Below are 17,500 nucleotides of genomic sequence, written 5' to 3' on the forward strand. Positions count from 1 at the left end.
AAAGCAGCGTGTTTACATTTCTGAAGAATCGTTGGACAGCAACAAATCATGTGATTGATGACTTGGTTGGACGAAAACATGAATATAGATAGAATGCGCTTGGCCAAGGAGTTCACAACATTGCCATCCGGAAGTATAACGGACCAACACACAAACTCTGTGTAACCATGAACTTTTATAGTCTGGTTAATACAGTTTAGTGAGAACAACTCACAAACGCGGATGGCAAAAACAATAACAAAGGCCTGAGTGACGTCATCTGCATACTATCTATAGATCGCTCCCATTGAAATTGAAATGTCCTCAGCTTGTCAGAGACTTCTTTGAAGATTTGACATGTTAGAGCTAATGATCTTATTCGATCGATACTCGACAACTCTCTGATTTGAGTTTTTTGTTGTTGACAAGTTGATGGTCATTTTTATCCGTCTATAAGTAGAATGCGTTTTGTCACCGATTCCGTCATTAGTTTGTGTCCAACATAGTGAATGAAGGCGATTATAAAGACAACTTGACGGTTTCTGAGAGTGAACGGAAATGACGTATCACATCAACTTATACACACAAGCACAAAGCCTTTGATGACAGACCCGTGTGTTTTTGTCCTTGTAATTATATTGTCGTCACCAATCAAGGAATTGAACGAGGCTGTAAATGCAGTCACTCATTATTTGAAATAAAACGATTTTCTATGCCAAATTGTAAAAAGCAGGGTTTTTAAAAAAAATAGTCCTAACGTCACTTCCTTCACAATGACGCATGGTAACTTAGCAACACTGGCTCTAAACTATCGGAACACTGGCGGACGCCTGTATGAAATATGTCTCCGACGAGCATAAAAGCGTATCCAGAGGAAAAAACCCCCATAAATTTGATCATGTTTTGACTTTTACACATTATGATCACAAGGCATATGAAAAGTTCTAGCCATCATGAAAAATAAAAAGTAATGATTTTCTTGGTTTAGAACCAAGATGGCCGCCGTCGCCGGGAGGCGTGACATCAGACTATTGAATCCAATTCAACCGAAAGCAATCATATATTCCCACCTTCAACAACTCTACTCGGATTCGACACTAGTCGGTTTGCACGTGACCTGAGTACTCTTGCACCTATACAGTCAGGATAAATGAACACCATACATGAAAGAGAATAAGCTAATTTGGGAATAAAAAAAAAAAAAAATTGGATTTTGTTCCTTTTCTACTGGTTGTTACCTCCCCTAGTTAGTCTGTCAAAATTGATCCCTGATCAAATAATACAGTTGTTAACTCTTTACAGACGACATTCTAACTATCTATAGATAGTATGCGCTTGGATAAGAAACTCATAACATTGCCATCCGGAAGTATAACAGACCAACGCACAAAACTGTGTGTAACCATGAACTTTTATAGTCTGCATAATACAGTTTAGTGAAAATTACTCATCAACGTGGATGGCAAAAAACAATAACAAAAACTCGATCGACGTCAACGTCATTCTATCTATATTGACATTATACATTTCCACAAAAGAAATCCAAAATAACGTGTATCGTCTGTACTCAATGAGACGAGGTCCTGGGTTCGAGCCTCGCTCGGCGCATAGTTCAGTCCTTGGAAAAGTCTCTTTACTCACATTCTCTCACCGTGCTCAGGTGTAAAATGAGTACCTAACAGCGTTGTATCTGTCCGAAAAAAAATTTGTAATATCGCCTAACAGGCGGCATGTCCCGTCCTAAATGTTAAATGTTGCTGTTGACCAGGGACCCCTTCCACAAAGTATCAGAAATTCCACCCGGCGAGGGTTCAAATGAAAACGGCGATGTCAGCTGGTGGAACCAGACTCCAATCAGATAAATAAAAATAATGGAGAGAAAAAAAATAAAGTGAGTAGATGTGACTCATATATAAGGGAACAACACAAAACAAACAACGTTTGTTTTCAGGAAACTCCTGACGAAGGCCAAGGGCCGAAACGTTGTTTGTTTTGTGTTGTTCCCTTATATATGAGTCACATCTACTCACTTTATTTTTTTCTCTCCATTTTACTGGCTCATTTAGGCACCTCTAGCTTTGGTTTTACTAAATAAAAATAATGATTCGTAGAATCTTCATGATTTGAAAAAAAAAAAACATTCAATCTCGGCGTAAAAGGGTTAACGACATATTTTGGTCTGAAGACAGCGATTATGGCTATTTGTATTGTTTTTGGGTTTGTTTTTTTTTCTCTCTTTGGATCGAATGTGATCCTGGTTAACCCGTTAACGGCGAGACTTAGTCTGTGGCCCATTGATCCAAACCGTATTATGCTCAAATTTTAAATGAGCTTTTATATAGAGCAATATCCACATAATGTGCTCAAAGTGCTTTACAATGGGCCCTGATCAACAGCAACATGTAACATGTAGAACGAGACATGACGCCTTGTAGGCGATATTACACTTTTTTCCCCGACAGAGACAACGCTGTTTAACGGCCAGGTACTCATTTTACACCTGAGTATGGTGAGAGAATGTGAGTGAAGAGCCTTCTCCAAGGACTCAACTCTGCGCCGAGCGAGGCTCGAACCCAGGACCTCGTCTCATTGAGTACAGACGATACAAGTTATTTTGCATTTCATTTTATTTGTTTTCCACGTTAATTTGTGTATTGTTGTGCTGACGAAGGGTTTGTACCCGAAACGTCCATTGTCTGTTTTGTTCCCATACGAAGCCTCTCCATTTTCACTCTTTCGTTAGTATGGTCCATCTCAGGCTTCAATGAGACGGAACTCCGCATTCAAAGGTTTAAAGCAATGATTAGGATACTGACTTGTGGCTTTATATGTTGATACCGAAATTGGTGGTGATGATGGTTATATTATGACATCGGAATGGGGATTTACGATGGTTTTAGTATCATTATTATCATGATATTATGTTGATGTTGACGATAAAATAAGATAAAATAAGGAATTGATGGTACTGGTGGAGGAGAAGAGGAATAGTAGAAATGATGATGATAAAATAATAATGATGATGATGATGATGATAATAATAATAATAATAATAATAATAATAATAATAATAATAATATAATAATAATAATAATAATAATAATAATAATAATAATAATAATAATAATGATGATGATGCTAATAATAATAATAATAATAATAATAATAATAATAATAATAATAATAATAATAATAATAATAATAATAATTCATAATAACAACTAAAATAATAATGATAATGATAATAATAATGATAACAATAATAGTAATACAACAACAGCAACAACAACATCATCATCAACAAGAACAACAACAACAACAACAACAATAACAATAATAATCATAATAATAATAATAATAATAATAATAATAATAATAATAATAATAATAACAATAATAATGATGATGATGATGATAATAATAATAATAATGATAATTATAATGATGACAATAGTAATGATAATAATGGTAATGATAATAATAGTAATAATAATAATAATGAAAATAGTAATAATAATAATGATAATATTATTATTATTATTATTATTATTATTAATAATAATAATAATAATAATAATAATAATAATAATAATAATAAGGATGATGATGATAAAGACGATCATAATAATAATGATGATAATATAGAGGACCGTGATAATTGACCATAAAACACAGAATAGGTAGATATCTAGTTGTTGGTGAAGGTTGATTGTATCGTCATGATAATATTCATTTATAAACTCTTTTACTAAATACACAAAGATCACATTCTTATATCTAAGTTCAGTCATGTTTTACATCCAATTTGTCTTGATGACTAGATTGGGTATGAGGAGCCGTGCGGCTATGTGGTCTAGTGGTATGACACTCGCTTTCGGATCGGAAAGTCCTGGGTTCGAGCCTCGCTCGGCGCATAGTTCAGTCCTTGGAAAAGACTCTTTACTCACATTCTCTCACCGTGCTCAGGTGAAAAATGAGTACCTGGCCGGTAACAGCGTTGTCTCTGTCCGAAAAATTGTAATATCGCCTAACAGGCGGCATGTCCCGTTCTAAAATGTTAAATATTGCTGTTGACCAGGGACCCCTTGTAAAGCGCTTTGAGTAAATTTAGTGGATATTGTGCTATATAAAAGCTCATTTTCTTTTCTTTTTTTTTTTAGCCCAAGTGTATCTCTAGCCACCGCCGCCCGCCTCTCATATTCATTGGGCTCCAAGTCATCATCCGGTAACACCCGATTGACGTCCTGTCGCTGTGCGGATGATTAAAATAGACGTCTCAATACGGCAATCAATGTCAAATTCTATCCGAATCATTCGTATTTTCTGCCTGCTTTATCTGGTCATCATTACCCAATAAGGTATTTGCACCGCCGCCCTACGCAATATATATGAATAGATTCGATTTTTAGTGTGGTGTGATATGATGATGATGATTAGGTGTGTATATTGATGATGTGGTGATATGATTGATTATGGTGATGTGATGATGATGGATGATATATGATGATGGTGATGATGATGAGGTGAATGGTGATGTGATGAATGAATGATAGATGATGTGATGATGAAGATAGAAGATAGAAAAGAGAATGAAGAGAAGAAGATAGATGAGGATGAGAGAGAAGAAGAGAGAGAAGAAGAGAAAGAAGAAGAAGAGAGAAGAAGAAGAAGAAGAAGAAGAAGAGAGAAGAAGAAGAAGAAGAAGAAGAAGAGAAGAAGAAGAAGAAGAAGGAAGAAGAAGAAGAAGAAGAAGAAGAGAAGAAAGAAGAAGAAGAAGAGAGAGAAGAAGAGAAGAAGAAGAAGAAGAAGAAAAGAAGAAAAAGAAGAAGAAGAAGAGAGGAGAGAGAAGAGAGAGAGAGAGAAGAAGAAGAAGAAAGAAGAAGAAGAAGAAGAAGAAGAAGAAAGAAGAAAGAAGAAGAAGAAGAAGAAGAAGAAAAAAGAAGAAGAAGAAGAAGAAGAAGAAGAAGAAGAAGAAGAAGAAGAAGAAGAGAAGAAGAAGAAGAAGAAGAGAAGAAGAAGAAGAAGAAGAAGAGAAGAAGAAGAAAAGAAGAAGAGAAGAAGAAGAAGAAGAAGAAGAAGAAGAAGAAGAAGAAGAAGATGAAGAAGAAGAAAAGTGAGAGACAGATTGAGAAAGAGAGAGAGGGAGAGAGAGAGAGAGAGAGAGAGAGAGAGAGAGAGAGAGAGAAATAGACAGAGAGAGAGAGAGATAGACAGAGAGAGATAGGGAGAAGATAGATAGATGGATAGATAGATGGATAGATGGATATCATATATATAATATATATATATATATATATATATATATATATATATATATATATAGAGAGAGAGAGAGAGAGAGAGAGAGAGAGAGAGAGAGAGAGAGAGATGGCAATGATAGTTCCGCTGAGCGATAATACGCAAAGATTTGCTTGGTCAAATTGAAACGAGAACATCACGCAACATGAATACATGACCAAGAGGATTGCTAAATAGAACCACGGATAGCACAGACAGAGACCTGAAAAAGTGTGTATGAAACAGTGTCATGAAAACAGGCAGATTGTTTGACATGTTTTTGGTTATTTTGTATTTTGTTTTTACTTTGTCTTCCGTTGTTCGTTCCAAACACAATTTTTCTGATATTTATCTTACACCAGTGCCTGCTCTTTAATTTGTCACTTTGATATAGTACAGAAAATGGAGTTGTGACGCTCTATAGGGAATGAGATTAGCGGAAGAGTAGCGTCCCTTGATTGGACGTCACCGGCGGAAAAGTTGTTAGAGAGAGAACGTCATGTTTGTTTTGCGCATGCGTCTCTCGTCCTGGCTTCCGGTGAAAGCGGCTTGAGACACTTCACCGAAAGCGAGGACGAGAGAGACGCATGCGCAAAACCAAATTGACGTTCTCTCTGTAAGGTGACGTCCAATCAAGGGACGCTACTCTTCCGCTAATCTCATTCCCTATATTCTGTGGGTAGATCTTATAGTCTCTGATCATCACAAAAACATCAATTTTCTTACTGTACGAGGGCGTCCCTCTCGCGTTCAGGCGAAGGATACCGTGCTAGTGAGGTCTCGGGTTCAACTTGTCATCGCCGCGAATTTTTTTTATTCTCAATACTTGACAATTACTGTCTTCGGTCATTTCTCTATTCCTTTCATGTTTTGTGATTGACGGAAGCACCTACTCCACTCACTTTCGCCTTGAAATGACCAATAGTGTTGCAATATCCTCGAACTCTCCTAACTCTCTCCTTACGATCTTTTTCAGCATTTTCCCATAATAATAATAATAATACTAATAATAATAATAATAATAATAATAATAATAATAATAATAATAATAATAATAATAATAATAATAATAATAATAATAATAATGCTGAAAACTTATATAGCGCTATAACTCCGAGACACCAGACTCTAAGCGCTTAAATTACAAAATGGCAGGGTTACCCAGCAGAAAAAATGATTTTTAAAAACTCAAACCAGCTCTCTACAAAACAATTTTATGTTCTTATTAATTAAACATAGATCATTCTTCAAAGTTTGTGATTTACAAAATAAAATCTGAATAAGAATAATGTATATTGTGTCGTAACAAATGTGATTATTTTGCTAAGGGTGGTAAGGAGAGGGTAAAAAACAAAAGAAAACACATTCACTATTCTGGATTAATATTCACCTTTAATTTGATCTAAGTAAATGTCTCAATCTCCCCTGTGCTATATGTTTAAGCGGAGAATAGAACTTATAGCTTAACAGCTAGCTCACCAATCCAAATTTTCGCGATGGTTTTGTGTCAATCTCACGACCCCAACAAGTCGCACCAGTGAGGTATAGGGTTCAACTCCCCATCGCCTCGAAAAACTGTCTTCTCAGTATTATTGAGCTTTATATAGCGCAATATCCACTAAATGTGCTCAAAGCGCTTTACAAGGGGTCCCTGGTCAACAGAAACATTTAACATGTAGGACGGGACATGCCGCCTGTTAGGCGATATTACAATTTTTCGGACAAAGACAACGCTGTTAATGACCAGGTACTCATTTTACACCTGAGTACAGTGAGAGAATGTGAGTAAAGAGCCTTTTCCAAGGACTCAACTATGCGTCGAGCGCGAGGCTCGAACCCAAGACCTTCCGATCCGAAAGCGAGTGTCATACCACTAGACCACATAGCCGCACCCTCTGGCACTTCGTTAATTCCTATTCATTTTTGGTATTACTGAACCTTACTGAGTTAAATGAAGTTTTACCTATCATGTGTGTAAAATGTAATGTCTATTGCTGTGTAAATAGTTGAATTTGCTATGTTTTTATCTTTTTTTTTCATTGTATTTCTTTCTTTATTTCAATAATGTAAAGCGCTTAGAGCCTGTTGAAATCGGGGTGAGTTGCTATACAAATGTTATTTATAATTTATTATTACTGCCTACACCGGAATGCACTCTCCCCTATTCTCGTCGCTGGTGGTAACAAAGTGCTAATTTGATGGTTTGTGCACCTGACGTTGGTTTTATTAGCAAGATGTGTAGCACAGATTTATTTGACTTATATTTGCAATAAAATTAAAATGTGCCACCTGTGCTTTATATATAAGGCAAATATTTACCTAGATGCAAATATTTTCACCAAACCTCAATCCGCTTGTCCAAATAGAAAAACCATTTACCATTATAATGAGTTACTTGGGTCAATCTTCTTGTAAAAGAACACTGCACCCAAACGTTCTTTTTCAAAACCTACAAATGTATAGATAATATTGATTTAATTCATCTTTGGTTGTACTAATCTTTTTGAAGAAAAGTGGCCCAAACAACCTCTGGTGGCCCAAGTTATCCCCCGTGGCCCAAGTAACCCCATATCACAATACTATTCTGTAGTACATTGACATAACGCTTTTAAAACATTAGACCCAAAACTTTTAACCTCCACATCTGTCCCTTGAAATGGACAATGGCTTGTCAAAATTACTGAACCCGAGACTCTTTAGAAGTCTTTAGATTTACAAGCAAACAAAACAGATAGGGAGCCTCTTCAGACGGTGGATTTTGTGAGCAAAATGTTTTCTGGTAAAGTTATCGAAAGACTTTTAGTCAAAGTACTGTAGTTTCCCTATGCTGTATACAGTAATTGCAAATTCCTTTACTTTCTTTGATTAAATGTACAGAAAACGAAACGTACATTAAAACAAACCGCAAAAATAGTTGAAGATATATTCATAGAATTTATATTGGGGACTGCTAAGTGTTAAATTAATGTGATGACAGAAACAGAAAAAAAATATGTAAATAATGAAAAAAAAATTAGGAAACGATAAGAAATATTTATCCACAATTAAAGTTGTTCGACGGCAATATTAGGCGTCCTCTGACAAAAAACATATTAAAAAATATAAACATAAAAACCATCAAAATATCCCTTCAAATATCGAGAAGTCTCAGTTTTGAGGGATTTGCCAAGATGAGAATCATTTTAATCGATCGATATTTGAAGGACGAGTTTTCTGACCAAAATATTAAAAACGTCTCCCCCCAGAATTAGCAGTTATTAAATGGCATTGAATCAATCATCGCTTGGTAAACATTCATTGAGAGGCAGTTCTAACCATTAATTTGTCTCATTTAGGAAATTTTATCTTAATTAATTTTAGCAACGTTAAGATTAATGAGCACAGAATAAAATTAATATCTGAAATTCGTATTCATATTCTAGTATTATTGAGAGTAGGATTATGAACGACACGTAATAACAACTGATAATAGATAGTAGCAAAGGAGATAGAAACTAAATTAAATATGTTATTATAGATATTGGAATCAAGATAAAGAAAATGCTTAGATCTGTAAACAGGGAAATAATCAACATTTATGTCTTGGAAATGCTTTTGATTTTACTCAATTGCTTTTCAGGTGCTTGAAGGCGATAATATAGATAGTATGCGCTTGGCTTAGAAGCTCACAACATTTCCACCCGGAAGTATAACGGACCGACACACAAAACTATGTGTAACCTTGAACTTTTATAGTCTGGATAATACAGTTAAGTGAGAACTACTCATAAACGTGGATGGCAAAAAACAATTACAAAGACCCGAGTGACCTCAAATTCATTCTATCTATAGACTTTAAGATTTATGCAGCTTTGAGGTCTTGGTTCGAATCTGCGAAGGGTGAGGAAAAGTTACATTCTTGGAAAAAGCCTTTTATTCATATTCTCTCTCATCGTGCTCAGGCAAGGCCTTCTATATAGCTACCAGGCCAGGAAGCACAAAACAAGATGGCGGCGTTATCAGGCCGAGATTCCAGTCGCGCTAATAGTCATTAACAGCCGCCTTGCGGGACAGGTATACTGCCCGTGGGTTTGTTATTATTATTATTATTATTATTATTATTATTATTATTATTATTATTATTATTATTATTATTATTATTATTATTATTATTATTATTATTATTATTAATTATTATTATTATCATTATTATCACCATCATCATTTTATTATTATTATTATTATTATTATTATTATTATTATTATTATTATTTATTATTATTATTATTATTATTATTATTATTATTATTATTATTATTAATTTGAAAGCTGTTTCAGGTCTTTTGACCTAGATATATGTATATGTATGTATATATATACACACACACACACACACACACACACAAAGAGAGAGAGAGAGAGAGAGAGAGAGAGAGAGAGAGAGAGAGAGAGAGAGAGAGAGAGAGAGATTCAGTTCATCTTCTCAAGTCTGTAAGAAATAATTGGATAAATTCTGATTGATATCTATTGAAGCTCCATTGTAAATTATATAGGCGATATTGATAGGTAGATAGATAGGTAGTCATATATATGTGGAGATCTCAGAAACATGTGTTTCAGCCACAAATAAGTGAGTGACTCCATTTATATATATATATAGATAGATATATAGATAGATAGATAGATAGAGAGATAGATAGATAGATAAATAGATGGAGAGATAGATCGACGGTTAGATAGACAGACAGATAGATAGATAGATAGATAGATAGATAGATAGATAGATAGATAGATAGATAGATAGATAGATAGATAGATAGATAGATAGATAGATAGATAGATAGATAGATAGATAAATAGATAGATGGAGAGATAGATCGACGGTTAGACAGATAGATAGATAGATAGATAGATAGATAGATAGATAGATAGATAGATAGATAGATAGATAGATAGATAGATTGATAGATAGATAGATGGAGAGATAGATCGACGGTTAGACAGATAGATAGAATAGATGGAGAGATTGATGGATAAGCTTGCCACACATCTGAGTTATTCAATCACCAGCGAAAAGATAGTAGGACGGTGACGACTGTGTGATTAAAGAGGGCATGCAATAAAGTGTAATAATCTGCCAACAATCATGAGTAAGTTTTGAATTAAGGAAATTTATTAAAACAAAATGAGAGCAATTGAACTATTTCAATTTTAAAATATAAGACTGAATAAAGTTAGCATTTAAAAATGTGATATTAAATATACACATATGTATAAAAAAGGGATGAGATCAATAAGTAAGCATTCAAAAACAATGATGAAACACGTTTTCGCTTTTAAATCTTGAAGCAACATTATTTACATATTATCGATATTTTGTGTATAATAATACCAACTATTTTGTTCTCAAAGCACTTTACAAGGTGTCCAAAGCCAACATTAACATTTAACATGGAGGACAAGATCAATACAATCTATTATTATCAATTATATTTATAGGTCAAAATTATATAATAATATAATTGAACAAAGTAAAGAAATGCATATTATATGTCAACACACAATCGTTTATGTATATTTTCATGAATATTGTAAGAATGTTCCACTGAACAATCTCTACGTGTATTTTAAAAACATATTTTGCATAGTAAAATAAAGAAACAAACAAAATTCAATCAATCAATTGAATAGGTGAAATAATGGAGCATATAAATGTAATAGGTATAAAACAAAATTATGTATTCTCATTCTAATTTGTGGAACATATCATTAATTCATATGGCTACTGAAATTTTAATGCTTTCTTTGCTGTGCTCTGAGAATTTTGAAAAGCGTCATTGACATTCTTTGAGTAATTATTTATCAAAATGTTCACAAAACTAACATAACATTTATTTAGTATCTTCTCTCTACTAAGATTACATTTACTGCAAATGGAAAGAAATTCAGATATCGAATCACAATTATCTGCCCAGTAATACTCATTGATTTTAATAAGAGCACTTTTCTGATTTACAAGAGACATAAACTTGTTTTCAAGATCCCCAACTGCAATGTTCATGATGCACAAGGCAACCTGAAAACCTTCAACGAGGGTTTGTGATGGATAAGTAAGACCCCCACGATTCAAATGATCGAAATAATCTATAAATTCCTTGTCAATAACAATGTCAAAAGATTTGTTTTTATCCCCAATCAATTCACAACATTCAGAACAGTCAATAGTTGAAATCAACTTCTTAGCTACATATCCTGCAACATAAATAACAACATTCAAAGATTTATCAGTAATTTCAATTTTGTCGAAAGGAAAGTCATTAACAAATGATTTGTCACCGTCATTAAAACTCCCTGAGTCGAATTCAGAGAGAAAGGATTTAATGCTGAGGGAAATGTTTCCTTTGGAAACAGAGTGAATTTGGATGAGTTCTTTTACAATAAGTTTTCTTTCGCTTTGTAGCAATTCATCAACGGAAATCAAGGTGTTTCCTCCAGACATTTGTCTATATTGTCCGAAACGACCTTCTAAATTATCAGTTTGAAATTTACCAGTCAGTACAAATTTAAAATGCATGTCGTTTAACAAATATGGAATTAAAATGACTAAACAGTCCAGGGTGTGAGTAAGGGCAATAAAAGTGTCTTTACTAAGGAAACCTTCATTTGATGATATAAAATGATCATGCCATTTTTTCAACCATGATGACATATCTGCTAACCATGACAATCTTTCATCATCACAAGAAAAAAATGGAATGGCGGAAGGTTTTCTTTTGTTCCGTCCGTAATACTGGTGTTGGACATTGACAATATTCCACCAATGGCAAATTGTCTTGATGAAATGGGCTGTGCCGTCCCATGAGATAATGCTTTTATCAGAAGGACCAATTGATCGTAATGCAACAGCATTTGTTTCGTTAAAAATTTTAAGAGCTAAGCTAACTTTTTGTCGCTCTAATGAATGAGGATAGAGGGCTTTCCAGCATAATGCAGGTGCCTCCTTTAAAAGATTGTCTTTCTCCAGTCTGTACAAATTACGTAAGTCATTAAAAGAGGCATGGGTTATGACAGTGTCGTCAGTCCATTTAGGGAAACAAAAAGTTTGTGATTTGTTCTTTAAATTTAACCAGTTATTTCGTACAGACTTGAGAAGATGAACTGAATCAAACAAAAGAAATATTTTGAGATTAGGACGAACGGGGTTGGGCATATAGAAATTTGAATCAGTGCCTCTCGTTAATAAAGAAAACATTTTACGGTTAATTCTGTTGTTATCAGAAATAATACTAATGATATTAAAACCTGCATTGATTACACTTTTCATAACATTAAAAGTTATTTCATGAAGAAACTCAGCAGTCATATTATGTACAGGAAACAAACCAACAATCAGTTTTTTATCTGAAAGAAGAGAAGATATCATAAAACATTGAACACTGTTGGCTAATTTGTCACAGTTATTGGCCTGTCCAACTATATTACCTCCTCTAAATGACAATTTTGATTTAACATGAACTTCGTCTAACGATAAATTTACAAAAAGGTCTTTTTCATCAAGATACTTGACTTCATTTTGAAGAAATGAAGAGCCAAGCAGACCATCTTTTACAGAGACATTTCCACATAGCTGTCTTAAAAACCTTACACTGGGTAAAATAAGTAGAGTGTTTCTAATTTTTTTGTAAGAAGAAGGAGATATTGAAAATATACAAAAAGCGTGAATTATACAATCATTAGAATATCGTCTTCTTGAGGGTGGAAGACGTACAAGTTTGAGTTGTTCAATTAAAAAACTACACAAATCAGTTTTTTCTCATCTTCTTGAAACACTTCTGCAACTGTGCATATTGCACTCTCAAATATGGCTTCCTTTCCAGGTAAAGAAGAAGAGTAATGTGTAATAATGTTCTGTAGTTGGCTCCATCGGTCTAGTTTATTGTCCTTTGGAATAATCCATGTGAAGTTAGAAATTTTAATATTTTCACACCACACAGAAACAGCCAAGTCATTGTTTATGGAAATACTGAATTTGACAAATAATCCTTGTCTCTCATTGAATTCCAACGAATATAATTTTATATGATCATCGTTAAATTCTGTTTTAAGGTGAAAGAATTTCCATTTCTTGAATTGATCATCCAAACACTGGGTCAAATCAGTGAATGAAGAAACTATGTCCTCCTCTAAAAACTTCTGGAGAGAATCTTCTTCTCTTTCCTCTAGCCGTCTTCTTTTCGATCCCGGACTTTCTCTTTTTAAAGGCGGTGGTGACGATAAGTAGCCAGGGAGGTTTTCAAATATACTGGGAACAGCTCCTGATTTTAACTTCTTCCGTTTACGAGGAATAACGGTATCTTGTTGTCCTTTAACACCTGGGATAATGTCACTGCATATAATGTCACTTTCATTAAAGTGTCTTTCACAAACGACAGTGTTTTTTGTTATGAGTAAATTTTTTCTTGGAATTTTCCTCAGCCACAATTCCTTAAGTTCAGGGTCTTTGGGGAATTCAAAACATGAGGTGTATGTGTTTTGCTCTGAATCTCCTTTTTTACGTTTATAATTCGATATGCAAGCAGGAACGCAGCACTTATTGACCATATTTTGTTTGATGTCTCAGGAATGTGTAGCTCGATCTGAAATAGATACAAAATAGAATTTTATTGAGTGATGATTCTTGCTATATTTATACATCGTTAAGATATGTAATGCATTATTCAGAATATATCAAATGTTTCTATTCATTAATATCGATATAATAGATGCGCTCATATTTATTTGTATTTTTTCTCACTGTATTGCTTTTAAAAACAAATAAATATTTATGCTTTATAACGCTTATTAAATTATTCTTATGATTTATGTCTGTAAGCCCAATTTCCTTATGAATCAATATAGTTTATTTATTAGTTATCATTATTATCTAATAACAATAATAATAATAATAATAATAATAATAATAATAATAATAATAATAATAATAATGATAATGATAATAATAATAATAATAATAATTATTATTATTATTATTATTATTATTATTATTATTATTATTATTATTATTATTATTATTATTATTATTATTATATTATTATTATCATATCATCTTCATCGTCAGTTAAGAAGGAACTTTCTCTATCATGTATAAGAAAACAATCATTGATTAAATGTTGATTTGTTCTTCAATCTCTTTATTTACAACTCAACCCCCCCCCCCCCCCTTATCTTTAATTTTGCTCTACAACTGCGAGACCTCTCCAGAACTTTCAATGCCATCGCAGGCAATCGTAACCATTATCTCACTGACCACCGCATTCCAATCACACCTTTGGGAATTCTTTCTCCGTGCCAGTGAAAGTTCCATATGGTGTGTGTTGCATGTTTTCACTCTTTTCCGTGTGTTTTCTCTCTCATGCCCAGAATAATACACGGGTTAAATATTACAGACACTTGCTTTAGTTATTATTTTTTTTGGCACATCTTTAATATCAAACAAAAATACTATTCTTAAATTATCACGATATTAATCATTCATGGTCAGTTTCATCAGTCATTATGTCATCCATAAAATTTATGACGATAAGTCTTTGATTTTGATTTGTTTCCTTGTTTCATTGATATGTAAAAACTCATATTTTATGATAATGGATGTAAAATAGTTAAACAATCAACTGCTATTTTAATATTGAGTTGTATCGCGTAGAGAAAAAATGTGTAAGAGAAGCGAGATAGAGATTTAGGTTGGGAGAGTCTAGTAGGTATAGCAATAACATCAATATTCGAGTGACAAATAACATATCATTGTCTCCAAACAATAATAATGATAAAAATTATATATTATTTTATTTGAGCTTTTAAAAAAAGTTATATTCACCATATTGTTAAGCAGCACCAACACAACCAACTCCAACACTAGGTCTGACTCTGACTTGAGTGATTAGAGATGGTCTCTGATGCCGATTTAATTAAGATTACCAATTGTCAATACGAATTAAAATAAATTATATATTAATTAAGCTGCTTACCTTTTTGTCATGCGATTCTTCTGTAAAATGTCTTTGTTCCAACTTATTGAAAGTCAAGTTGACGATAATGAAAAGTATGGCGTATTTTATTTCGTTATAAAAGCAAAGAAAAGAAGTTGATGCAATTGCCGGTCTAATCAGGGCGCGGACATATTGGAAAAGGCGGTGCGCAATGATTTCAGCTTGACCTAATCACGCAGTCAGTGTACCGTTTTTAGCAGTCTCAAATAGGGAAGCGTAGATGAAAAATAATTCCTCAGCTCTTTTACCTTTTCAAGCTTGAAACTGAAATATTATACTTATACCAGACTATTACTTAAAAATCATTGATTGATAAATGTCTTTGTAAACATATAGCCCAAATTAAATGCAAAACAACGAACGGAAAAGTCGGCCTGATAGGTCGGTAGGATTGGCACTTCTTTTTAAGCTTCCTGGCCTGGTAGCTATATAGAAGGCCTTGGCTCAGGTGTAAAATAGTAGCAGGGTTGTATAAGTCGAAATACAGGTTTTATGTCTCGTCCTAAATGCTAAGTGTTGCTGTTGGCTTGCGGCCCCCTGTAAATCGCTTTGAGCACATTTAGTGCACCGAAAGCTCGTAATTTTAGCTACGTAGGGCACCGATTAAAATTAACACTTGTAAATTGATATGTCGCTCCAAAGGTTGGAAACCGCATTTGTTCGCTCCGATGACAAGCAATTTACACTACTGCTCCAAAGGCTATTCCAAATGTAGTAGGTTTGGATAGAGTAAACGGATTTCAATCAAATCAAATGATAATCAAATATATCGATATTATAATATATATCAATAAAAACATGTTTTCATAACATACAGCATGGTTCAGACTTTTTGGAATATTTTGAACACAGAGGGCTATTAATAAAAAATGAATATAACAGATTTTAAAAAAAGCCAAGTACATATCAGGGAAAGAGTCGTACGAGATATCGATATAACCTATTAATAATGACTATAATAATGATGATAATGATGATGGTGATGATGATAATACATTGTAAAGTGATAGAATGCAATTAGTAATAATAATGAGAATAATGATAATGAAAATGATGATGATGATGATGATAATAATAATAATAATAATAATAATAATAATAATAATAATAATAATAATAATAATAATAATAATAATAATAAGATACCGATTATAATGAAAGTAATAATTTATGTACTAATAAACCTAAGATCACGTGAGCGCAAAACAAAGAAAGCTTTTAAAAGATAATTTAAAGGATATGGAAAAATCATCATCATCATCATCATCTTCATCATGAAAATCATCATCATCATCATCATCATCATCATCATCATCATCATCATCATCATCATCATCATCATCATCATCATCATCTCATCATCACCAATATCATCAGCATTATTATCATCAACAACATTATCATCATAAATCCTAGAAATTTCTTCTTTCTCTCGAGTGTTTGCCTGGCAAAAGCCAGGAGGCAGGAACGAACCACAACTTTTTTTTGGTCTGTTTAGGTTTAATAATAATACCCTCTTAATCTCACTGATTAAGGCTTCTAGCCATAACGACACCCTTCTTCTCAAAGAAGATGATATTGCGTCAATGTATGATTGGAAATACAACAACTACAACAACAACAAAAAAAAACAACCAAAAACAAAAAAAAAAAACAAAAAAAAAAAACAAAAAAAAACAAAAAAAAAACAAACAAACAAACAAACAAACAAAAAGAAGATAGAAGAAACACAAAACGTATTTAAAAAATAAAATAAAAATAAAATTGAGCTTTATATAGCGCCATATCCACTAAATGTGCTCAACGCGCTTTACAAGGGGTCCCTGGTCAACAGCAACATGTAGGACGGGACTTGCCGCCTGTTAGGCGATATTACAATTTTTCGGACAAAGACACCGCTGGTAACGGCCAGGTACTCATTTTACATCTGAGTAAGGTGAGAGAATGTGAGTACAGAGCCTTTTCCAAGGACTCAACTATGCACCGAGCGCGAGGCACGAACCCAGGACCTCCCGATCCGAAAGCGAGTGTCATACCACTAGACCACATTGCCGCACATGATAAGAATGGAAATGAAATTTTTGTACGAAAGTGATATAATAAGACAAATGTACAATACGATTGGGGGGAGGGCGAGGACTCTTTCATGTATAGATGGTTCGAAGATGACGTCACTCAGGTCTTTGTTATTGTTTTTTGCCATCCACGTTTATGAGTAA

General features: G+C 33.5%; 2 protein-coding genes across 2 annotated transcripts in view; both read right to left on the bottom strand.

Moving 5' to 3' along the window:
• LOC144966194 (dopamine receptor 2-like) overlaps window positions 1-17,500 on the bottom strand; it is a 297,783-nt gene that overhangs the window by 59,750 nt on the left and 220,533 nt on the right. The gene's annotated exons all lie outside the window — the stretch shown is intronic.
• Window positions 13,021-15,436, bottom strand: LOC144964084 (uncharacterized). Its single transcript, XM_078898025.1, has 2 exons — window positions 15,261-15,436; window positions 13,021-13,871 (listed from the first exon to the last, which is right to left on the bottom strand). The coding sequence occupies exon 2, from the start codon at window positions 13,834-13,836 to the stop codon at window positions 13,021-13,023; it is 816 nt and encodes a 271-aa protein (XP_078754151.1). The 5' UTR covers window positions 13,837-13,871; window positions 15,261-15,436.

This window comes from Berghia stephanieae, chromosome 2, assembly GCF_034508935.2.
Source record: "Berghia stephanieae isolate SIO BIC M18660-M18661 chromosome 2, UCSD_Bste_1.3, whole genome shotgun sequence".
Taxonomy (NCBI): Eukaryota; Metazoa; Mollusca; class Gastropoda; order Nudibranchia; family Aeolidiidae; genus Berghia; species Berghia stephanieae.